Below are 24,693 nucleotides of genomic sequence, written 5' to 3' on the forward strand. Positions count from 1 at the left end.
ATCTCTTCAACCGTCTGTCTGTTTTCAATGAAACTTATATCAGCGCGAAGCCCATCTCAAGGCGCATCTCTTTGTGTACTTGAATCTTTGATATCATGTCTCTACTGAAAGTTATAGGCCTCTGTGTCTAATGACAGTTTGTAGAGTGTTTTGAGCTAAGTATAAAGGTGTCTATGAAGGAGGTGCAATGTTTCCTCGGAATCTACCCATCCGACCTAATCAGCCCCTTCAAACTCCTCGATATATATCAGTTCATGTCATGTTGAGCCGCAAGATCTTCTTTTAACAACGTATCGCTCTTCTCTTTGGTGCAGACCGGCTCGCTGAGATTATGGCCTCTGCTGATCCTTTCCTTCTCCCTATGCTTGACTACAACATCACTTGGGATGTTACCATCTTCATTCTCATCTAAGGGAGGAAAGTATGGTGTGGTATCTTGGCATAAAAGCTTCTTTCTAATGTCTCATTCTCAATGATAAGTATCTTTGGCAGTCAGTTCGAATGCTGCAGGAAGTGAAGAGGTGCGTGAAGTTTATTACCCCCAACTTCATGTCACAGTGGTGACCAAGATAACAATGAGGAGACAACCCTAGAAGGATTCGAAAGTTCGACCTACTTCTTGGATCGGGCTGATCAAGAAGACGAGGAAGCTGTCATTTTAGATTGGATGGGAGCCCTGGGCTCCTTAGCCGTCAACATGGTGGAACTATGCCAACAAGAAAATCCCGAAGAACACCTACTTACAGTATCAGAAGACCAGCAAGAACCATATGACCAGGGTCTAGTTGAACTAGTTTACGAAAGGATGCCCTTTGGTCTTTGCAATAGTCCACACATGTATAAGAGAATGGTCACTAGGGGTACTACAGTGGACACCACTCATCGTACTAAGGACAATGATGATACTACAATGAACACTGATGGTTGTCCAGTGGCCGACATGGAGGACATTGGTCAAAATGATGATGGTACTATAGCATACAATGATGGATCTACTGTATACAATGCCGGTATTGCACAACCCACCAATGGTACTCCAGTGTACAATGATGGTACTACGGAGTACAACCATGGTACTGCTGAGTACAATGATGGTCATACAGAAGACAGTAACACTAATAAAGAAGAAACTGATGGTGATGGTGATTTAGAAGAAAGTGACACAGACATTGCTGAACTTGAGGAGAATAACCACCAAGAGTGTGAGGTCTTGGGGGGACCCAGGGTGCATACCGGATACGGAGATGAGGACATGGCCGATCTCACTTTGCTTGACCTTTACTTATCAGAAGCTGACCAACCCTCAGTTGAAGACCTTACTGAAACCAATTATGAGGTGGAAGGCTTACCTTACCGGGGCATGCTGAAACAGGCACCAAGGCGTCGAAGGCATACAACATCTATAACATCTACTAACTCTACATCTCAGCCCGTGCACGTGCCCAAGAACCCACCAGTTACTTACCCCCCATCTTGGTTGAGAGAAGTGGAGGGGGACTTTCCCCTTGAGGATACTCCAACACATACAGGACTGAGAACGGGTGAGCCAAGTACCTCAACATCCCAATGCATTGCCCCTGTTAATGAGGCACGCAACTGGTAGTACCTAAACATTGGGACTGAGGACCAACCCTCCGGCATTTGAAGGTAGCCACTTGGGTCTGGGAACATGTTACGCTCTAGCCGAGGTAGCATGACCTCGGAAGAATCAGTCGACATTTCCCTTATAGGATCTATCTTTGTAATATATGTGTTTGCGCTTTATGTAAATGATCGGGAGGGATCAATGTCAAGGTCCTAGGTGAGGGCTGATAGCACCAGACTAGATAGATCTGAGACCAAGGGCCTAGTGCAAAGAATGTGCCTAGGGGCAAGGAATTAAATGCATCCCAAGAGAGGGGTGAAATGTTGCATTAGAAAGGCCCTATATGGATGACATGTGGCATCTAGATCTATCTAGGGAATTGGGGTCTGTCAAGGCTAGTGAGAGATAGTGGAGAATTTGAGGATTTACGTGATTTAGAGATTGCTCTCTCTCTCTTGCTGTGAAGCTTTGGCAGTTTGGCTGGGATGAAGATCAAGGTGCTACTCCCGTGATCTGAACAAGAGACTAGGATAGTAAAGATTTGTAATAGTTGGTATCAGAGCGGAAGGTTGGAAGGAGAGAAAGAATCGACGGACGGTAGTTGGTGACGACGAGGTCTGCGACAGTGCGGCGCTCACGTGGACCCACGAACGGGCTGTTGGAGCGATTCGACGAAGTTAGTTTGTAGGTGGCGCAGAACGACGTAGCGCAGGAACGTGGGGACCTACGAATTGGCGGGGTGCTGGATTACTTCGAGGGAAGGGTTATAGGTGCTTTGACAGTAAGTACAGGGCGACTGCAGCGAAACCATGACGGACACCTGGGGGTCTAACGAGGAAATTAGTTGACAGTTGGTAGCCCGTCGCGTGAGCAGGGATCCGTCTGAGGATCGCGTGAGCTGGTGAAGGATTTGCTCATGCGGATATAGCCCTGGGAATGGCGTGGCATTCTAGGAAGAATCCAGCCATTGATTGGAAAAAGCACGTATATCAATTCAAGATGAATGATGTGCTTTATGTCTTGCGAGGTGGAAAAGATATACCTCAGGGACCGTTGGTTTCCGTAATGGAAATCAGAAAGGCTCAAGTAGAGTTTTTATACCTTTGCACCGCATCGGTAGAGTTGGTGAATGATTCTTCGACTAGCACTGATGTTACGCAAAGTGATGAGATGGCCAAGTTGGCTAATCTTATAACAGAGGAGTTCTCTGAATGCTTTAGGGATGAACTACCTTATGGGTTACCTCCAGAGCGGAAAGTTCAGCATAAGATTGAACTGATCCCGGGGGCAGAACCTGTAAATAGACCTCCCTATAGAATGAGTTTTACTGAAGAAGCGGAGGTGCGTAGGCAACTGGAAGAATACCTCAAGTTGGGGCAGATTCAACCAAGTTTCTCACCTTTTGCTTCACCAGTGATATTAAAGAGGAAAAAGGATGATACGTTTCGCCTCTGTATAGATTACAGAGCATTGAATAATATCACTGTTAAGCACAGGTATCCGATGGCTCGGATTGATGATTTGCTAGATGCATTACATGGAGCCGTGATTTTCAGCAAGATAGATCTTAAGTGCGGCTATCATCAGATCCGGATTAGAGCCGAGGATGTGCATAAAACCGCTTTTAGAAGCAGGTTTGGTCATTATGAGTTTTTGGTAATGCCCTTCGGACTTACCAATGCTCCAGCGACCTTCGTCATGCTTATGAACGATTTACTACGTCCGTATATCGGAAAGTTCGTAGTACATTTCATTGACGATATCCTGATATTCAGTAAAAGTGTTACTGAGCATCGTGAACACTTAAGAATAGTGTTCAATACTTTGAGGAAAGCCAGTCTTTATGTGAATAAAAAGAAAACTATACTGTGTATGGTTAGACTTGAGTACTTAGGGTTCATAATTACTCCACAGGGGGTAGAAATGGATCCGAAGAAAGTGGCTGCGATACTAACTTGGCCAATCCCTCAGAGTCTGACCGCGTTGCGATCATTCTTGGGATTTGTCCAGTTTTATAGAAGGCATATCAAAGGATATTCCGGAATAGTATCGCCATTGACTGACCTGACCTCAGATAAAGTACCTTTTGTTTGGGGACAGAATCAACAGGAAAGTTTTAACACCATAAAACAAGCTGTGGTCTCAGGACCGGTGTTAAAAATAGTTGATCCCCAGAAACCGTTGTTCCTAGAAACCGATGCAAGTGGCATTGCGGTAGGAGCAGTCCTCCTTCAAGAGGGAAGGCCAGTAGCCTTTGAAAGCAAGAAGCTTTCTCCCTCTCAAAGGAATTGGCCAACTCATGAATTGGAGTTGTATGCTGTTATCCATGCTTTGAAAACATGGAGGCATTATCTGTATGGTTCAGAGTTTTATGTGGATGTGGATCATGATACTCTGAAACATTTCTGTAAACAGCCTGACTTGAGGGGCTGCCAAGCTAGGTGGGCAGAGCTCATGCAGGAGTTTAATCTAACGATTCGGTACCGAAGAGGAAAAGACAATAAGGTAGCTGATGCGTTGTCTCGCATTATGCACAACCTGAGTTTCACGGTATTAGAGAGTGCTCTAATGACCGAGATAAGAGAAACTCAAAAGGTGGACGAGTTTGTCCAGAGCTTATGGCCTAAGGCTCATGTATTAAAACCCGGGGAAAATGAAAAGGATGACCTGGCATCCAGAAAAGGCCAAACTTATGCAAGATATACCATAAGGGATGGTATGCTAGTTAGAAATGGCAAGGTTGTAGTACCTGGTCAGAATGATCTCAGGCAGAGAGTCATTCGACAGTGCCATGATAGCCCGTGTGCGGGACATCCAGGAGTCGAGAAGACCTATGATCTCGTGAAGCGAGATTTCTTTTGGCCAAAGATGAAAAAGCATATTCATGAATATGTGACACGGTGTTTCTCGTGTCAGGTAAGTAAGGCCGAGCGGGTGAAGCCACCCGGACTTTTACAGCCCTTGGAAATACCACTAAGCAAGTGGGAGAGCATTTCCATGGATTTTATTGTAGGGCTACCTGTAACACAAGGAGGGTATAATTCTATCCTTGTGGTGGTTGATCGTCTAACCAAGATGGCTCACTTCATTCCGACTAGAGAGTCTGTTAGTGCCCCGCAAGTAGCGGATTTGTTCATTAGACATATATTTCGTCTGCATGGATTGCCTAGATCCATAGTGTCAGACAGAGATGTCAGATTTACCGGTCACTTTTGGACAGCGGTATTTGAGACACTAAGGACTGAGTTGGGAATGAGTAGTGGGGATCATCCTGAGACGGATGGTCAGACGGAGAGAGTCAACCAGACTTTAGAGGATATGCTGAGGGCATATGTGTCATTGAGGCAACATACATGGGACAAGTGGTTGCCATTGTTGGAGTTTGCCTACAATGATAGGAAGCATTCATCTACTGGGTTCAGTCCGTTTGAACTGAACTATGGTTATAGGCCAGCCAATCCAACTATAGTTGGAGTACCTCAGAAAGTGCCTAGTGCCGCGAACTTTGTAGTTCAGATGCGGGAGATGCTAGCACTTGCGAGAGCTAACATCCGCCAGGCTATGGATAGAGCCAAGGTGTATGCGGATGAAAATCGGTCTATAAGAGTATTTGAAGAAGGAGAAAAAGTTTTTCTCAGAATTCCTTCGCACTCGAAGTCATTGACTTCAGGAGAGTGTGCTAAGTTATCACCTCGATACTGTGGGCCGTGGTTAATTCTAAAGAGAATAGGCAGTGTAGCCTATAAATTAGAATTGCCACAGGGGTGTAAGGTGCACCCGGTTTTTCATGTTTCACGTTTAAAGAAATTTTTACATACTGGTGACTCACTAATCGAAGGTGTGGTTTTGTTTCAGGAGATAGAGGATATTGCAAGGCGCAAACCAACAAGAATCCTGGACCGAGGAACAATGCAAATACGAAATCGGAAGATACCCACGGTGTTGGTTGCATGGCATGGTCAGCCTCTATCCGAAGCTACCTGGGAATCCGTATATCAGTTGCGGAGAATGTTCCCAGACTTTATCATCGAGGACGCTGATGTCTGAAGAGGGAAGGAATGTTACGCTCTAGCCGAGGTAGCATGACCTCGGAAGAATCAGTCGACATTTCCCTTATAGGATCTATCTTTGTAATATATGTGTTTGCGCTTTATGTAAATGATCGGGAGGGATCAATGTCAAGGTCCTAGGTGAGGGCTGATAGCACCAGACTAGATAGATCTGAGACCAAGGGCCTAGTGCAAAGAATGTGCCTAGGGGCAAGGAATTAAATGCATCCCAAGAGAGGGGTGAAATGTTGCATTAGAAAGGCCCTATATGGATGACATGTGGCATCTAGATCTATCTAGAGAATTGGGGTCTGTCAAGGCTAGTGAGAGATAGTGGAGAATTTGAGGATTTACGTGATTTAGAGATTGCTCTCTCTCTCTTGTTGTGAAGCTTTGGCAGTTTGGCTGGGAGGAAGATCAAGGTGCTACTCCCGTGATCTGAACAAGAGACTAGGATAGTAAAGATTTGTAATAGAACATGTCTATCTTCTAGCTGCATTGATAGATCTTTTTAAAGAATTTGTGGATGTATTTGCCTAGTTCTACAAGGATCTGAAGGGGGTGCCCGCTGATTTCATGGAGCATCACATCGACTTATATCCGGATGCAGAGCCTATGGTTAAAGGTCCATACCGCATGAATCACACTTTCCCACAAGACACAATCCATTCTTGAAGAGGCACACGTTGGCATAGGTGGAGGACATATGGCCTCTAATGCTACTGCTAGGAAGATCATGCATGCGGGGTTTTGGTGGCCCAAGCTCTTCCCCGACTACCATGCTCATGTGACCTGATGTGATTCATGTCAACGAGCAGGCCCCAAGCCTACAAGGCGCGAGTACCTTCCTCTCAAACCATTCACTCCGGTGCCCCCCTTCTATCGTCGGGGATTAGATTTCATTGGGCCCATCTCTCCTACCACACGCCGAGGGAACAAGTATGCTCTGCTTGCCACCAACTGTGGAACCAAATGGGTCAAGCCAAGGCAATCAAAAACTGTACAGTCCAGGTGGTAGCCACATTTCTATATGACCAGATCATCTCTCGGTTTGGCTGTCCTATTGAGTTGATGAGTGATAGAGGATCTCACTTCCTCAATGACACCATTGCTGCCCTGGTTCACATGTTACAAATAGTTCACAAATTTTCATCTCCCTTTTACCCACGTGCCAATGGTCTAGTGAGAGCTCAAATCAAACAATGTGCGGGATCATGCATTGTCTTTACCTCAATTGTTTAGCAGATTGAAATGACATACTTGCAGCTGCTTTATTCGCCTATCGAACGGCTTACAAGGTGAGTACTGGGTATTCACCCTTCAAGCTGGTCTATGGGTTGGAGGCTGTCATGCCTTATGAATTTCATCTTGACACCCAAGGAGTGCTTCCGGACAAAAATGACAACTTTGAAGCCTGCACAATGGAACGCTTGTGGGATTTCAAGGCACTAGCAAAGCATCAACGTGAAGCAGTCTTCGCTCAAGAAGTGTGGCAGAAACAACAGAAAGCATGGCATGACCGGAACCTCAAGAAGAGGGATTTCAAAGTTGGTGATTGTATTCCAATAAGTTTCTCAAACACAAACCTAAGTTTGTAAGTGGTTAGTGAATGGGTCTCGAGTCAAGAGGTACCATGTTCAATGAGAAAACACCCTCCTAGCCCTTGTATATACACTCTTGCCCTCTCCCTCCCCAGTGACACTGTCTCGTTCTACCCGATGCCATTTTCTCTCTCTAATAAAATCCTTCTCTTTCCAACCCTCTACATGGGTCCTTCTCTTTCCACCCCGGTGCCACTTTCTCTCTCTACATGGGTCCTCTTTCCACTCAATGCCACTTTCTCTCTCTACATGGGTCCTCCTCTTTCCACCCCGGTGTCACTTTCTCTCTCTACATGGGTCCTCCTCTTTCCACCTGGTGCCACTTTCTCTCTCTACATGGGTCCTCTTTCCACCCCGATGCCATTTTCTCTCTCTACATGGATCCTCCTCTTTCCACCGGTGTCACTTTCTCTCTCTAAGGCCTCCATTTTTCATCCTGTGCCACTTTCTCTCTCTCAGTGAGACCTCCCCTTTTCAACTGATGTCACTTTCTCTCTCTAATTGAGGCCTCCCCTTTTCATCCTGTGTCGCTTTCTCTCTCTAAGTGAGGCCTCCCCTTTCCACTCCCGTGTGGAATCTCTCTTGGGTGCGGACTCCCCTTTTCACCCCACCCCGTGTCACCTTCTCTCTCTAACTAGCAACTCCCATTTCCACCTTGGTCACTCTCTCTATAACAGAGTAATCACTTTTCACACAAGCATCACCTTCTCTTTCTAGAGGGAATTACCTTTTTGAGTGTCATCTTTTCCCTCTTAATAGGAGCTCTCTCTTACAAACCCCTTCTCTAACCACCCTATGTCCAACCCCCAGCTCTCTCTTACAAACCCCTTCTCTTTCCACATTATGTCTCACCCCCACCTCTTTCTTACAAACCCCTTCTCTTTCCACCCTCTGTCCACTCCCACCTCTCTTACAAACCCCTTCTCTTTCCACCCTCTGTCCACCCCCCACCTCTCTTACAAACTCCTCCTCTTTCCACCCTATGTCCAACCTCCACCTCTCTCTTACAAACCCCTTCTCTTTCCACCCTATGTCCAACCCCCCACCTCTCTTTTACAAACACGTTCTCTTTGCACCCTATGTCCACCCCTTACCTCTCTCTTACAAACACCTTCTCTTTCCACCCTATGTCCACCCCCTACCTCTCTCTTAAAAACTCCTTCCCTTTCCACCCTATGTCCACCTCCACCTCTCTTACAAACACCTTCTCTTTCCACCCTCTGTCCACCTCTACCTCTTTCTTACAAAACCCTTCTCTTTCCACCCTTTGTCCACCCCCTATCTCTCTCTTACAAACTCATTCCCTTTCCACCCTCTGTCCACCCCTTACCTCTCTTACAAACACCTTCCCTTTCCACCCTCTGTCCACCCCCAAGCCCCCACCTCTCTTACAAAATTCTTCCCTTTCCACCCCATGTCACCTTGCTATATTTGACCCTACCCCTAGCACTCCAGCCACGTTTGGCATGTTTTCTCCTAAGTTTATTCACCTCCTACTTCCTTCTCGTTGCTCCTACTGGCGCCCCCTCTTGGTTGCATACAAGCATCACTCCCTCCTGCACCCTTCCTTCCATCGCTTCTGCCCATCAGCCACTCTCCCTCACAAGCTCTCTCTTAGCAGCCAGCTCTCCCCCTCCATTGTCAACTCCCTCTCCAGCAGCCTCCCCCTCCCTCAACGCACCTCCCTCTCCTCCCTCCCTACAGCTTCTACGCAGCCTACACCCTGCTCCCCGCTCCCTACAACCTCTACGTCACCCCCTCTCCTCTCTCCTTGTACCCACCCCCTCCCTCTACGTCCACTCCCCCCCCCTCCCGGCTACATATGTCCCCCCTCTCCCTACACCCTGTACGTCACCCCCTCTCCTCTCTCCTTGTACCCTCCCCCTCCCTCTACGTCTACTCCCCCCTCCCGACTACCTACGCCCCGCCTCTCCCGGCTCCCTCTACGTCAACCCCTCTCCCCTTTCCTTGTATCCACCCCCTCCCTCTATGTCAACACCCCCCGCCCCCCTCCCGACTATCTACACCCCTTCTCCCAATTACCTACGCCCCCCCTCCGGGCTCCCTCTACGTCACCCCCTCTCCTTGTACTCGCCCCCTCCCCCTCCCCCCTTGTCACCCCTCCCTCCCTATACCTCTACATCCGCCCCCTCGCTCTACCTCTACACCCGCCCCCTCTGGGCTACCTATGCCACTCTCCCTCTATGCGGCCCCCTCTCGGCTCTCCAGGCATCCTGTCAACCCCCTCTCCCGGGTTAAATCATGCCCTTTTAGCAACTGGGCCTGCGTTGGTGGCTCTTCTTGTAGAGGATTCTCTCCTTCGACATCAACACCCTCTCCTCATTCTTTGCATCTCCATTCGACGCCATCGTTCATGCATGCCCGTGCCCCTCGCCACAAGTTCAAACCTAAATTACCTCGCGACACTCTTTGTGGACTTTCATTCGGCTTAGGCTGGGTCTACCCCACAAGGCACCTCCAAACGCTCTCGAGCAGCTGCAGATTCACCTCCCTCCAACAAGATCACTATCATATCAGATGAGGAGCTATCCCCTGTTTCGAGTTCCTCTAATTCAGATCATGGAGGCTCTGACTATTTGCCCCCCACAGGTACTATCAAGTCAACATCCAAGGAATCCAGTGGGCACAGTACCGGTGGTGGTTATTTGTCCCAACAAAGTACAACCGGCGACCTTCCAGCCCCTACTTCATCCTCCTCGATAACTTTGGGTTGTTTTCAAACCTTTCCTTGATCCCATGCTCAAGCTGTCTAGCGTTTTGTCTCCTGATGAGGTAGCCCGCATATCCCTCACGGAGTTTGACAGTGTGACACTTCCCCCCGCGGACATCCAAATGTATACTGCGTTTATTCAATCTTATGACTTTGCAACAGGTACATGTGGATTCTTAAATTCCCGTCATATGTTCACTCCCAGTCTCGTGTCCACATACCTCCGTCTTCCCACCCTCCCTTTTTTGCCACCTCACATCGAGTCACTAGTTCTTGCATCCTCTCATCTTTCGACAAGGAGGGCGTCTCAGCGAGCGCAACCTGATCCAACCTGCCCCGGAGCTGTTCAACACATCTCATCAGTACATTCTATTCCAGGTTCCCCAACAGTGGTGGCCTCTGGTTCAGTATCTCCGCATCAGTGACATGTCTTGCATCTCCATCAGTGACTTCGTTCATGACCGAACTTGCATCTCCATCAATCACAATTGTCCAGGCTTCCCCAGGGACCTCCAGAGTTTTAGTGGGTGTGGTTGCATTAGGTATACCCCATGTTGTACCAGTGACGATGGGTGTTGTACCAGTGCCTTCCTCAAAAAGTGTATTTCTGTGACCATCGCAACGGACTGCAGTTGTTCCATCTTCCCTCGCCACCACTTTCACTGATGCAGTCATCACCACAGTTCAGGCAGCCTCCGACTATGTGTTGGATCTGAATCTTACTCTGCGACCTGACTCCCATGGGCTTTCTCAGGGGCTTGCGTAGGCGTCTCCGAGAGTACTTCACATTTCGACCGCCCCACGACCTCCACGGAGCAGAGAGAGGAGCAGAGACAGAAGTGGGAGAGACAAGAGCAAAGACAGGAGTGGGAGCCCCTCACCGGGAGATCCTCCAGCAACACCAACAAAGAAGGTATTTGAGGGAGGGAAGTTGCCCAAGTCCAATGATTTGCCCACCCCTCCATCAGAATGATATGTTGACAGCTTACATAACTGCTTCATCAGGCCCATCGCTTTCAAATGTTTCTCTTGTGGACCAGCAGAATGAAGATTATAGAAAACTACTATCTATACTTCACAAGAAACGCTCACCGGTATGTGGGGAGGAGGAGGACGTGGATCAAATCTTCACCATTCCTTTGCAAGAATGCCTCACACAGAACAAGAAGACCTCCAGGGCCCCAACATGTTTTGTGGGCTTAGATCAATTGGCACCTACAGACAGCCTATCTACGGAGAAAGAGGGCGCTCTCCCTGACATGTTTGAGGAGTTGGGGGGCGTGATCAATTTGGCTGACAGGCTGAATTACAGCGATCGGTACGCCTGGATGAAGAGGTCCCTACATCTCGCTCAGCGTATCATGCATGACACTTTCACGCAACTGGGGACAGCCATCTTCAATTCCACAGGTTATGCTCATAAGTCCTCTCCCAGCAACAACACTTGAAGTTAGAGTTTGAGAGAGCTCAAGCAGCCCAACAGCGCGCCACGAAGGTGACACTTCAGCAGCATGAGGAGATCTGGAAAAAGAGAAGGAATCAGCTATTCATGAGCATGACATCGCTTGGAACATTCAGCAGGCTGCCCTTGAAGATCGCCACCTCATCCACAAGCAGGAATGGGAAGCAGAAATGGCAACTGGACGCAGCCGCAACTTTGTGAAGCCAGCATCTCACAAAGGTAACCAGATTTCAGCAGGAGATCACACAGTTAAAGGACTCCTCGTCATCACAGCTTGCCAAAGAAAAATCAGATTCTCGGGTGGCTGAATTGGAAGGGAAGCGTTTATCCATGGAGGAAGAGTTCACAAACCTTCGGACTCAGTTGACCAGCCTTCAAACTCCCCATTCCACCTTGCAAGGGCAAAAGGATCATTACTACCAGTGATACCACCGGTATAAGACCAAATATGAAGATCTGAGAAACGTGATGGACACAATTGAGGCTTAGGAGGAAACACACAATCCAGAGCTACATACGACTGGGGCACTAAGGAAAAGGCTACATAGCTACATACAACTGCAGCAGAGAAAGGCATAGGTGAAGGCGGCAGAGGAGAAGGCTACTAAGGACCTCCCTCACTAATTTGATACATGGGTTTTTTGGTTTTTTTTGCACTGTTAGATTTTTGACAGGCCGATTGGCTCTCATTGTAAATATCACGGTGTCCTATTCTCATTATGTACTCAGTTTTGTGCAATTTTCCATGCTGTATCTCATCAAGTGGCATTCTATTTTCACAATTTCATTTTAATACAAATTTTGGTATTACTTGCACGGCTAGCCACATGGTCTGTAACATTTTCTTTTCCTACTGCATCACAATATCAATGGTTTGTAATTTCTTTTTTCTTTTCACAGTTTCCCTCCTCCATTTCTATTCACCGGGACGGTGAATGATAGTGGCGGGGAAAACTGTTACAATAGAGACACCCCATGCAGTTGCTATCTTCAGGCGTTAACCACATAATGTCAACAGGAATTGACCACATGTTGGCCATGTGTCAACACAGGTCAGCCACACGACATGAGGGATTGACCACACAGGTTCATCCAGGAGTACTATCTGAGGCGACCATGCGTCGACACATGTCGACATATGTCAACCACAGGTCAACCAGGAGTACCATGCCGAAGGCGATCTCATCGAGAGCTGCGCACATGGAGAGTGAGCTTAGCACATGGAGCAGTCATGAGTATTTACAATTACACGATGGTACTGTGATTCAATGGTACGGTGATCCAGCTCACCTGCACATGGAGTATTTACACCACCCTGGCTAGAAGAGGCTAGCGAGTCAGGGAGTAGGAAGTCACTGGAGCCATCAAGAGAGCCAGCGGCGCAACGGCTATCCTCAACAGGTAAGAAGATAGGAGGATGACCAATCTGGAGAAAGGGGAGAGATTCTTATCGAAGAGGGGACCCTCCAAGGCAAGGGGATGAGGATGAAGGAGAGGTGGAGAGGGGAGGAGAGATTGGGATTGAGCATTCGGCGTTTGGCATTGGAAGGAGAGTGTGAGAAGAGATAGAGGCTGGAGCTACGAGCTCGCCAAGGAGAGAGTATGGAGAGACCTGTGTGTACCCCTCTGTCTACTATGGGGATAGACCTGTGTGTTCTTGTGACTTGCGACTTGTGACTTGTAGGTGTTGGTCCAGTGATATGTACTTTAGCCATCTTGGTCACTTTCTCATTCTTCCTGTCTCTTTCCGATAAGGGGATTGTTCACCAGTGTATGACGATGTTTCTTCTTACACCTAGATGAATCCAGGAACATTCCCAAACTCATCCATTAAAAACACAACATAGTGCAGTTTCAATCTCATGATAGTCACTCATAAGATTGAAAACCATAAACTCCATCACACATAGCAAGGACTAGCTACTATGACATCCCCACTGACGTCATCAGTGCCCAACAGTGGGTGTAGACCATAGTATAAAAATATGCTCTCACACATACAAATCCACACACCCACACATACTTGAGCATCCTTTTATACAAAGTCTTCATACTAAGTTTTTGTCGGCACTCTGGAGGTGAAGGGCAAACTCAGCCATGACAAAGGCTAGCACTAAAGGAGTTCTTCTTATGCTTATGTTGTGGAGTTCTCATGTGATTGTCATTTAGCATAGTGCACTCGTACATCGTTGTTCACTGCACTACAGCCTACGACACCCGCACAACACTGCACGGTGCACTCCGCGCGATCCATTGCATTAGAGCATTGCAACACTCATGCTTCTCACACCAGCGGCCTTTGGCCTCCGGTAACACCTCCGAAAGAATAAGAACCCCTCCCCTCAGACAGACGCCTTCTAGCCCTGTACTATATCAAGCATTTCTGACAATATCTAGCCCTGTATGGTCAAGCATGTGCATTCACACACCATGCATTCCAATGTCCATGTTTAGCAGAGAGCCCTCAAATTTCATCTTCCCTCCATGCTTATGCACAAGTTTTAAGGTGCATGAAAAAAGTATACATCTATACATCAGGTCTGTAACATCTACATTCTTGTTCTAAAAGGAAATTAACCTGTAACTAGTTGAGGTATTGACATGTACCTGGCATTGCTAATTTTCAAGAACTTGATCCAATATACATCAGTGAAAGGCTCACACTCTTCCTCATCCATTAGTCTGTACCTACAAATTCAACATAAGTGCACATGTTAAATTTTGTGTGCGTGCATATGTGTGTATGTGTGTGTGTGATCCTGTCAAGATCTCTTGGACAAAAATTTCAAAAAGCAACCTGAACTTCGCCAACTAAAGACCCACTATTCTCAGTCATAAACCATATGCTCTACCAGAGCATAGACTTTAGTTTATTCTAATAAAGGCAACAGCTGAAAGAAAAGCAGCAGTTCCTATAGACTTCTTTGCAAGCAATTTTTTACATGAGCAATTATAAATGTGTGAGTTCATTGAATATGATAAAACATTGGCAATGTTCTGTAAAGTCCATTGCAACCGTGAGTATATTTGCAACATTAACAATTATAAAATGCCCTCCGATTGCTTTAGGATTTTAATATTTTGGGCTGTGACTAAGCTTTCAATTCTCCCATAGCGCCCTATTTTTCTTTTTATTGTGCGGACAACTAGTACAATCTAGAATAGAATTGATACAGGTAGGGACAATTCCATTGTATTCAAGCTGGCCCAAAAGGCTTAAAAATAACAAAACGGCCTCAGCTCATGGACACATTAATAGTACTGGTCATATGAATAAAGGATGGCATTGGGAACCTCTAGAGGAAAACAGCGGTAGGGGATGTGTGTCTAGTATCTACTTCTTAAGTGTAGAAAGACCAACTAGGTAGAGCATGTAGGCATTTAGCCACGTTAGACCTTGAACTTAGTCCCTGACCCCTTGGGGCTCATCATAACTCTACCAACATCTCAAGAATGACCCAAACTTTGCCCATATCATTAATGTATGCTCTAGATCAAGCATGAGTGTTTGGCGCACAATTGTCACTAAAATTGCAATTGGTCAAATATCTCTTGAAGACCATGTTCAATTAGATCTCAGCATCCACAAATGGTCTCAATCTATATCGTACGATTTATATTTCCCAATCATTGCCCCCCAAGCCCTTAAAGAGTAGTAAAACCCATTGAGTAGGCTGTTAGAAGTCTAGTGTGCATATCAATATAATAATCAGGTGGTGGGTGATTAGGTTATTGTCTCTATATGATCAGCGTGTTGAGTCTCTACAACTATAAGCCTCTATACGACTCGAATCCCTTGTCTAGGGATCCATTATATGCATTGAAACTAGTCCACCAACGAACATCAACCTTCATTTGATGCCCGCCAATGAATGTTGAGACATCTTTGAATTGATATTAGTAGCTCATTGTGCAGAGTCTCTCCAAAACAAAGCACTAGTGGCTTGCATCATTGGTCTCACCCCCAAGAGGATCCAGGTGCGTATTAGGCACATGCGAGCTTGGCATTAGAGGGTGATAACATACACACTGTCACCATGTACAAAGGGAGTCTTTCTTCTCCAACTGAGTTTCCCCAACACCGTCAAGGCCTTGGTGGAGCAAAGTTCCATTTTCCTCGGCCTCACTTATTATTCCTCATTCCTTGGTACCGTGTTGATAGGTAGATTTCAAGGATCAGAGGAGATCTTCCTCAAGACACTCGATGAGGGAGAGTTTCAACAGAGGGTTGAGGTTAAGCTTCAGTGCCTTTGCCACAGACAAATGGGCCACCTGATGTAGGCTTTGTCCTAGGGGTGTAGACTCAACCCCGCCAAGGGTAGCAATGGGAGTCTCGTCAGGACAAAGGAGAAAACCCAATGCCCATCTAGGTGGTGGCAATAGTCCCGGACCCCTTGGGTTGAGCCCTCACAGGGTATTTGGACCAGGTGGAAAACAAGAAGCTATCAAGAGGACCGCGAAGAACTGCAAGCAAAGAGCATGACTTCAAAAGCAGGGGATCGCAAGGCAAGCTTTAATTCCACCATCTCAAGGGAAGCAGGCAGGTGAAGCCTTTTCAAAGACAGCACCAGACTCCTGAGAATAGCGAGATCTTCTTTGACCTCCCAGCAAATCCGACTAGAGTGTGTCACAGTACTTAGGCGACTACTCAGAAGCAAGACACAGGAGACACCATCCTACCTTTACCCCACCCCTCCCATCCATCTCCCTTTCCCGTTCTCTCTGATCCCCCCTCCTCCCCACACCCCTCCACCCTCCCTCCTTCAGCTTCCTCACCTAGACCTCCCACTTCCTCGTCCCACCCTCCTTCTCGGATTCCTGGTCCCCTCTCGGTGCCTAAGCCAAAGGGAAATGGTGCAACTTCAACCTCTTTTAGTCTCAATCTGACCCTCTGACCCTTTCTCCCAACTTCCGGGTCCAAGGCCTCGTCCAAGACAACCCCTTCCGAGTGATTTTTGGAGGCTTGGACCCTAAACTCTGGACATCCCAAATGATTACCCCCTCGCCTTGGAGATAATAGTCTTGATCCTTCAGACCGCAAAGGCGGTTCCATTGGAGCAGTTCATTCGCATCCTTTCTAGGGTTTCAACTTCGCTTCCACACATGAGAGGAGAAGTGGACCCCAAAGGGCTGAGGTAAGGTGATCCCCGATCATATCCCAATATGCTATAAAGGAGGGAGAAAGTCCATCTAAACCTGGGCGCTTTCCCTTGTGAAGGGCCAAGAGTGCTCCTGAACTCTATGTTGGTGAAGTGTGCATTCAAAGAGACTTGCATCTCTGGTTTCACCAACACAGGAATGCTCTGCCAAATAGGCATGTCTAGCATCATCTCTAACTTGTGTGTCAGGATCTGCTATGAGGAGGAAAGCATAAAAGTCTGTAGCTATGCGCAAGACGGCATCCAGCTTGGTCTGCAAAACCCCGTCTGAGTCAATAAGATGCGAGACGCTCTCTCAACTATATTTGAGGCCAAGAGTAAAGAACGAGTTTTTATTGACTCTCCTCCCCATCTAAGTCCAGAATGACTCATGGGCATGAAAGGCATACTCTGCTCTCTGATCAAGCAATACCTACTGTTGAGCCCTTGCTACAGCAAGGCACTCTTCAATCCAAGCACCTGTAGGCCATTTTGGCTCCGAACGCTGAAGCATAATATCATCATCCATGATGTTAGGGTAAAAAACCAAGACCCTAACTCTTGGCACCCCATCCGACTTGACTGCCTCTACTGTTGAAGAAGGCAAGCTGGGGAGGGGGGGGATCTCTACGACCAAACCAAAATTGACTTCAATGGTAGGAAGGAGTCGATGGTACACCTGAGGGAGGCTATGAAATCTGATGAAGAGGGAAGTAATCTGATTGTCCTCCACAACAAGGTCAAAACCCAAGGTAAAGTCCTCCTGGAGCCTAGCAGCAAGGGGTTAGTCTGAATCACTATAGCAATGCCCTTGGGAGTATTAAAAATCACCTGTAAGAAGCCTTGGTCCAATAAGTGAATGCCTGTGAGATGTGGTGCAAGGTCTGCCAGTAAATCTACTAACACCCAGTCCCTAGCCTGTAACTTGAAAGGGTGGGATTCAAAGATGCGAGCGAAGAGAGAAGTAGAGCTTTCAAGCTCTACGTCCTTTTTGAGCTGCTGCAACTCATCTTTAGAGAAAATGACTCGTCTTTCGGCCGGTGGAAGCGGTCAGGGTTGGCTGAATGGGAATCCATTCGTCAATCAAGGTGGAAAGGTCGATTCAAACACAAATAGGCTCCTTCCGACCCAAAAATGCTGCTGCGGGAAAGGTAGAAGAGGGAAGACAGGAAGGGGGCAGGCTGAGGAGGGGAGAGGGAGGGGGAGAGAGGCTGAGGGGAGGGGGGGAGGGACTGAAGGAAAGGGCTGAGGGGGAGGGAGGTGAGGGGGGTGGAAGGAGGAGGAGGAGGAGGGGGCTGGAAGGAGGCGGAGGGGGCTGGAGGGAGGGGAGGAGGCCCGCAGGTGGAGGTTGGAGTGCTGCGAGTGGGGGGCTGTCTGCCCGTGAGCAGAGGCAGCCAGTAGGAGAGGGCCTGCGGGGGGGAGGGGAATCCCGCAAGGGGAAGGAGGAAGGGCAAGGGAGGCAGGAGCCCACGGAGGAGGGCAGGACCCGGGGGGGCCGTGAAGCAGGGCGTAGGAAGGAGGAGCCCACGGGGGAGGACAGCAGCCCGCGGGGGGGGCAGTGAGGAAGGGTGGAAGAGGAAGAAGCCCTTCCAATGGACGCGCGGGGGGGGGGGGGGGGCAGCACCAGCAGCCCATGAGGGAGGGAGGCACAGGCAAGGAGGGGAGGAGCTGAAGGTGGGGGGAGGGGCTGAGGGAGAGGAGCTGAGGGGAGAGGGGAGCTGAGGGGAGAGCTAGGGAGGGAGCAGCAGGGGAAGAGTCGCAGAGGAGCACCAGCGCCAAGGTCCTCTTAATCTCCATGGTAGCTCTCTGCTTTGAGCTGGAATTAAATTGAATTCCAGCTCCTTGCTGTGCTTGCAAGCTGCCTTTTTCCTTCATCTCCAGCTTCAATTTTGAGGCTCTTTTTTGCAGCTTCTAGCTAGTGGTTCCTATGCTTCCTCTTCTGTTCTCTAGCCCAAAGCAGCCTCACCTAGTTGTGCCCTTCCTCTCAGCCTCTCCCCCTCTGAGCCCTTCCCTCTCTCCTCTCAGCCTCTCTCCTCTCATCTCCCCCCTCAACTCTTAGCCCCTATCTCAGCCCCTCCTCTCTCAGCCTCTCACCCCTCAGCTTCACCTTCAGCCCCTCACCCTCAGCCCCCTATCTCCTCACCTTTAGAACCTCCTGCTTCTCCCCTAGTCTCTCTCTTCTCCATGCCGCCTCTCCTAACGATGGACGGATTTTACAACGGTTTGATTTGGCCTTCCACCATTGATTGATGTAAAGGCAACCCATTCAATCAATCCTTGTCCACTCCATTGGCTGCGAAAACATTATCTTTTCAAAAGACGAGCTGTTGTGGAGCATGAAATCTCCACCACCCTCTTCACATGCATTCATGGGTCCCACCCTTTCAGATCACAAGCTAGGGACTAGATGCTAACGGCCTTAACTTTGGATCTCGCCCCGCGCCTCATTGACATTCAACTTTTGGGACGAGGTTACTTTCAAGTGGATTTCGACACTCTTGCACTTGGCTCAATGCCAACCCCTTAGTGCTCGGTCCCAGGAGGATTTTCCTTAAGCCCCTCTCTCAATTTTGACCCAATACAGGGCTTCTCTTTTCATTAGATTTCCAAGTTTGCCCCAAGTGTTCGGCTCTTTGCCACAAGAGCTACTTTTGATAGTCACTGAGGATTGCCCCCCCCCCCCCCCCCAAATCCCTGGTTTGCCGTCTTCAACGACAAAGGCGATTAGATTGGATGGGATACTTGGATTGGAGTTAGCCTAACATTTTCGATGACATCATGCTTCAATGCCTAGATGACTCTCTTTTTCGGCAAAGAGTCGAGTTCGCAAGTTGAAAATAGGCATGCCCAATGATGCCAACAGTGTGGAAAACAAGAAAATATGCATATTCAAACATGCGAATGATATGGGAGGAGCATGTATCTTTGCACGAGCCTTAAAATGGATAAGATTAAGACATGTGCAAAGTATTGTACTCATCATATAAAGACACATATAATGGGAGCAAGCAAATGCATAATTTTTGATACTCAGGTACAGATATGCTGGATCTTTGGCCAAAGATCGCCCAAGGAAGAAGAAAAGAAAAGGCACAAGAAAGCTTCTAGTGCGGCCCCTACTAGGAATTGGCAGAGTGTACCTTCAGCATCGCATCATCATCCAACTTCAGCTGCACGTTCTATATAGATTGCTCTCGCTGGGTTTCGGTTTTGAGTTAATGTCCCTCCACCACATACAGATCAAGAGGGACCCTCTCACATACCGGACCCTGCCCCTATCAAGGCTTTTGACACTCTGCCTACCTTGGTCCATCTTCCCTCTGAGGGCTCCACCCAAGGAGTCTCGGACTCCACCTGTTGTCGCTGAAATTGTTGTTGTGCCTGCCTAGGTGGACTCCAAGTCCTGCCCTCTCTCGTGTCACTATGCTGCCCCCTGACTCCTATGAGGGATGCGCCCTATTCAGTCCTCTCGTACAATCTCTGGCTAGGTGTCCCTTCTGCCTACACCTCAAACACTGCCCTAGTAGACCGGAGACTTCCACATGTTGGCGAAGCGTACCTCCCTCCAAGGTCTCCAGAAGGATCACCTCCGGAAGTGTGTCCGCGCTCTCTACCACCAGCTTGAGTCGAGGGACTCCGTCACTGCCGACTCTGACTCTGAGGGGTACTCTAAAACTGTGCCAAAGGCCCACCCTATGTAAGGGATTATGGACCTGTATCGGGGAAGCGGAGTGTCACTGGAAAACGGGAGTCAGTGGAGTCCATGTCCTCCACCGTGAATCCATGGTACCAAGGGATGAGATACACCAAGTGAGGGCCCAGGAGAATAGGGTAATGTGGGGTCACCATCTAGTGCACGGCTGGCCTAGATCCAATCCCTGATTTGTCTACTCGAAGGAGTGAGGCCAACGATCCTACCTATCATTGCCCTGTCCTGAAGAAGATTCACTACCTACTGTACTTGTTGCTTATCCGCGGTGAAAGAAGCACTTTGACAGCTGTGGGGATCGAGGGTGCTACCATGGATCCCCTCTGGCCAAACCAAGGGTCGCTATCAAAAAACCGTGTCACTAGGATAAGCAATAAACTACACCTCCCGCTAAAAGGTGGGCACTAGGAAGAAGAGGGTGAAGAGGGTGGAAGGAAGCGCTCGTGAGGAAAGGAAGAAGGAGAGAGAGTGCTCGTAAGCAACAGCCCTCTACCTGAATCTTGAAAAAGAAAAGCTCGGAGGTGGCTCCGTAGAGAAAGGAAGGAGAGCCCGACCGAGGTGCTTGTACAAGCAAGCACACAAGCATTGAAAAGAATCAAGTATATCGGGGAGCTGCTGATACACTTGGCTCTGACTTCTGCAACTAAGATTGAAAGGACTAGCAAGGAGTTCGAAACGATTTTGCTGGCTACAATTCGAGAGATGGCGAGCTCTTCTTAGAGCGGATCCCAACTGAAGTGATGCTCGTAGTTTAGCGTGGGATTACTGCCTTGGAGCCGGTCTCGTCTGCAACCTTGGAGCCATGGCAAAAGCTAGTAGCGAGACGGTACAAGGCCACAATCCATGAGTTGTGGCGCGAGATGGCGGAGGAACAGCAGATCCGTGATGGCAGACAAACAGCCGCTTTGTGATGCGGGCATAGCCCTGTGAGGCAATGGCGCAACAAGCGGGACTCCTCCTAGCTCATGACGCAATCAGTAGGTCGAGGGGAATAGACGCGTGGGGCGCGAGAGCAAGGGCGCGTGGGGGGGTGGCAGGAGCTAGGTGCAGTTTGCAAGGAGGCAGTTCAAATTCATTAGATCTATATCTTCTACCTACGGTATTGTGTCTAGCTACTGCCCTTGTATCCTGGCAAGAGATTTACCTCAGTTCTTCACCACCTGCTGCCCAATCCTTTCCTTGTGCTTCACTTTTGTTTGATTCTACAAGGCTTTTAATTCTTATATGTACTCATGCACCTCTCCTTGGCTTGGGGCTTATTTCTCTAAAGCATTAGGTTTATAGCCTTTCACAAGATTAAACATCATAAAAGAGCATGCCATTTTTAAGGGCACAATCTTGAATGAACATTCTAAAATCCATCGAGTATTGATATCAAAGGCATACGTGTAAACAACTATGACAGGTCTTTGCTAGCCTTTTGGACCTTCACTTGCCTTGAGCCAAAGTCGAATTACATAGGTATTACGTGTAGAGTTCCCATGGTGATAAGAGCAAGTTAAGGATGAGCACGAGACTATAAGAACAGACCTCAAATGAACAGGCATGCAAATAGCAAACCTTAGTAGAACTTCTTTTGTCCCAGAGCAAGCACAATAATGACAGCTGGAAAAGGAATCCCTACAAGTTGATCTAGACTAAACATGTAGAGCCCCAAAAGTGAGAAAAAGAATGTGTGGTCATCCCCTAGGTGTATTTGATGATAATATGCAATCAATTTATAACAAATACCCGTAATTTGTTGCCATGGTTCTACATTGCCATGGCACTTGCAGCATGCTCATGACCCAATATGAGTGATCATGTGGGCTAAAGTACCCATGATGTTTGTCTATGATCCCTATGATGCTGGCTTTAATTCCTATGGAGAGCCCTTAAACCTAAGCCTACCCAAATGCCAGTGAGGATGTCCATTAGGATCCCAATAAGAAATTCTGTCTTATTTTCATATTGAAACACAACCATTCAAGTAGAACAATGGGAACACAATAGCAGCTTGCAACGAAAGGCAGACATGTCCCACCATTGCTAGGTGATCAAGACAGTGTGCCAAGGTAGGGTCCAGAGGGTGGATATGCACAACTAGGCCATAGAGTGTGCGAACCCCATCGGCAATGCTCTCAAGAGACTTCATCCCAATCTTCGATAGAACGCACATCATTAAAAATGACCCTTTAAAAAAGAGAGCACCCGAGATGGGCACGAGAATGGTGGTGGTCCTGTTCTAACTCCCTATATGTTAGCATGGATCATTTAACAATCAAGTGGTAGCAGAGTCCAAAAAGCTATGCATAATGCTAAAATGTTAGAGGCCTTAGTTCTTCCTTAGGTTGATATGACCCTATGGTCAATGGTCTACACAACCAGACTAGGGAGTTCTTTAATCCTTTGAACTCTATTCAGGGATCTGACTTTGCAGAAAGGGCGGGGCAGGGGGGGAGGGGGGGGGGGGGGGGGGGAGAACTTATCTATTCTTGAGTTAGTTCTTTATTTTCCTCCGTACTCATATATTACCATATGATTACTAGCCACAAACACTAGAATGTAAGTCTATGAGTAGTAGTAGTGACATATTGAGCTTTTGAGTCGTCTGGAATTTTTTAAAAAAAGCACATTAAAACTTTAGCGAAACGAGAACAACATACAAATCCAGGTTACATGTATTGAAGAGCAAAAACGTTCTATTTTTTAAAATCTCTATTGAAAGCGAACAGACATTAATTGACAGATTTGCTGGGCAAGCAAAATTACTCTTCAATGGGTCCGTAGGAGCCAAAGAGTTTAACCAAATCATCAATGCACCCAAGAGCTGGAACGTTCTTCACAATCAAGTACCTGAAATTTGTGGAGTATTTTATTTGCAAGTCACTCTTCTTTCAAAATAGTAAAGACTAAGATTAACAATGAAGCCCAAGATTTTGCCATTTCTTGAAAACCAGGTCACACACCACTATAATCAGCATATAAAAGATCAAAACAGCAATAATTGTAGCAACAAGAAGATGCTACTTATTGAGACATATAAATCATTAGAAGCTGTAAACCTTCCAACCAGATCTTAAGTGATGTAACATGGATCAAACAATGAAGGTACGAGTCGAAGAGAGAGAGAGAGTGCAGGTACAAGACGAGTCGAAAGAGAAGTCACGTCAAACTTAGATAAGGTTGAAAAACACAAGTACAAAGTACTTGTACCTAGGCCTAGGACTAAGCGTCCTAGGTGTCACATAGGACTAAGTGTCCTATGTGGCATAGAAGGCACTAACACTATAAGTACCTACACTTATGCCTACAAGGCACATACCATGGCCTATAGGGCATTACTAGAACCACCAAAAGATGGCCTACAAACCCCCCTCCATGGGATGGGCTGAAGTACTCTGGAAACATCTCAGAATACCTGGTAGTTTCTGGTCATGGTGGCACATGTTCATCCATAAGGATATAGCCACCTATGAATGTACAAGGAATGTCAAATCATGTAACAAAGGGAACCAAGTGTAAAGCCTGTCGGAAGACTTCGAACTTGGGACGAGGAAGTGCCTTTGTAAACATATCTGCAATGTTGTCCTCTGTGGGAAGATAGGACAACTCTATGTCTCCTACTAACAACCGCTCCCGAACATAATGATAGTGAACTTCAATATGCTTGGTACGCACATGAAACACTGGGTTACGCGCAATGGCCAAAGCACTCTGGCTGTCAGTGTAGACAATAGTGGAGGATGTCTGGCAAATACCAAGATCTGTAAGTAACTGTCGAAGCCAAACACACTCTACTGTAGCGGTGAAGGCTGCCCTGTACTCAGCCTCACAACTAGACGTGGCAACTGTCGGTTGCTTCTTGCTGAGCCAAGAAATACATGAATTGCCAAGCAAAAAACAATTGCCAGTATGTGACACTCTGGTGTCGGAACATCCTGCCTAGTCACTATCCGTGTAAGCATGCATGGTAAGTGAACCCTGATCACCATAGAAAGAGGGCTAAATCCTGAGTGCCTCTGAGATATCTGAAGACTCTCTTCACTGCCTGCCAACACTGTGAACTGGGCATGTGCATGAATCTGCTGAGCTGAGATACTGCATACTGCAAGTCAGGTCTGGTGTGACATAAATAAATAAGGCATCCAACAGCCTGCTGATAAAGAGTGATATCACATGGTGGGCTCCCATGATGAGCTGAGAATTTGAAGCCAGGGTCCACTGGAGTAGAGATTGGCTTGCAATCCTCAAACTAAAAACGATCAAGGAGCTGTCCAATATACTTGGACTGAGACATCATGATACCCCCCTCAACATGAGCAAACTGAATGCCCAAATAATAATGGAGCTGTCCCATGTCTGACATGTCAAAAATCTCCTGCAAATCAGCCTTGAAAGCTGCAATTTGCTGAGTATCTGGGCCCGTGATAAGCATA

General features: G+C 47.5%; 1 protein-coding gene across 2 annotated transcripts in view; it reads right to left on the minus strand.

The window, feature by feature from the left end:
* Positions 1-24,693, minus strand: part of LOC147900184 (uncharacterized) — a 108,048-nt gene that overhangs the window by 72,674 nt on the left and 10,681 nt on the right. Inside the window, exons 2-3 of one of the 2 annotated variants that reach the window (XM_087377372.1) lie at positions 23,027-23,110; positions 14,036-14,116 (exon numbers count right to left, since the gene is read on the minus strand). In XM_087377372.1, coding sequence (XP_087233498.1) covers positions 14,036-14,116; positions 23,027-23,110 — 165 coding nt within the window. The remainder of the gene's footprint in view (positions 1-14,035; positions 14,117-23,026; positions 23,111-24,693) is intronic. The other variant, XM_087377373.1, reaches the window with a different exon arrangement.

Source organism: Dipteris shenzhenensis, chromosome 7 (genome assembly GCF_047967505.1).
Source record: "Dipteris shenzhenensis isolate YYH24624 ecotype China chromosome 7, Dip_SZ_1.0, whole genome shotgun sequence".
NCBI lineage: Eukaryota > Viridiplantae > Streptophyta > Polypodiopsida > Gleicheniales > Dipteridaceae > Dipteris > Dipteris shenzhenensis.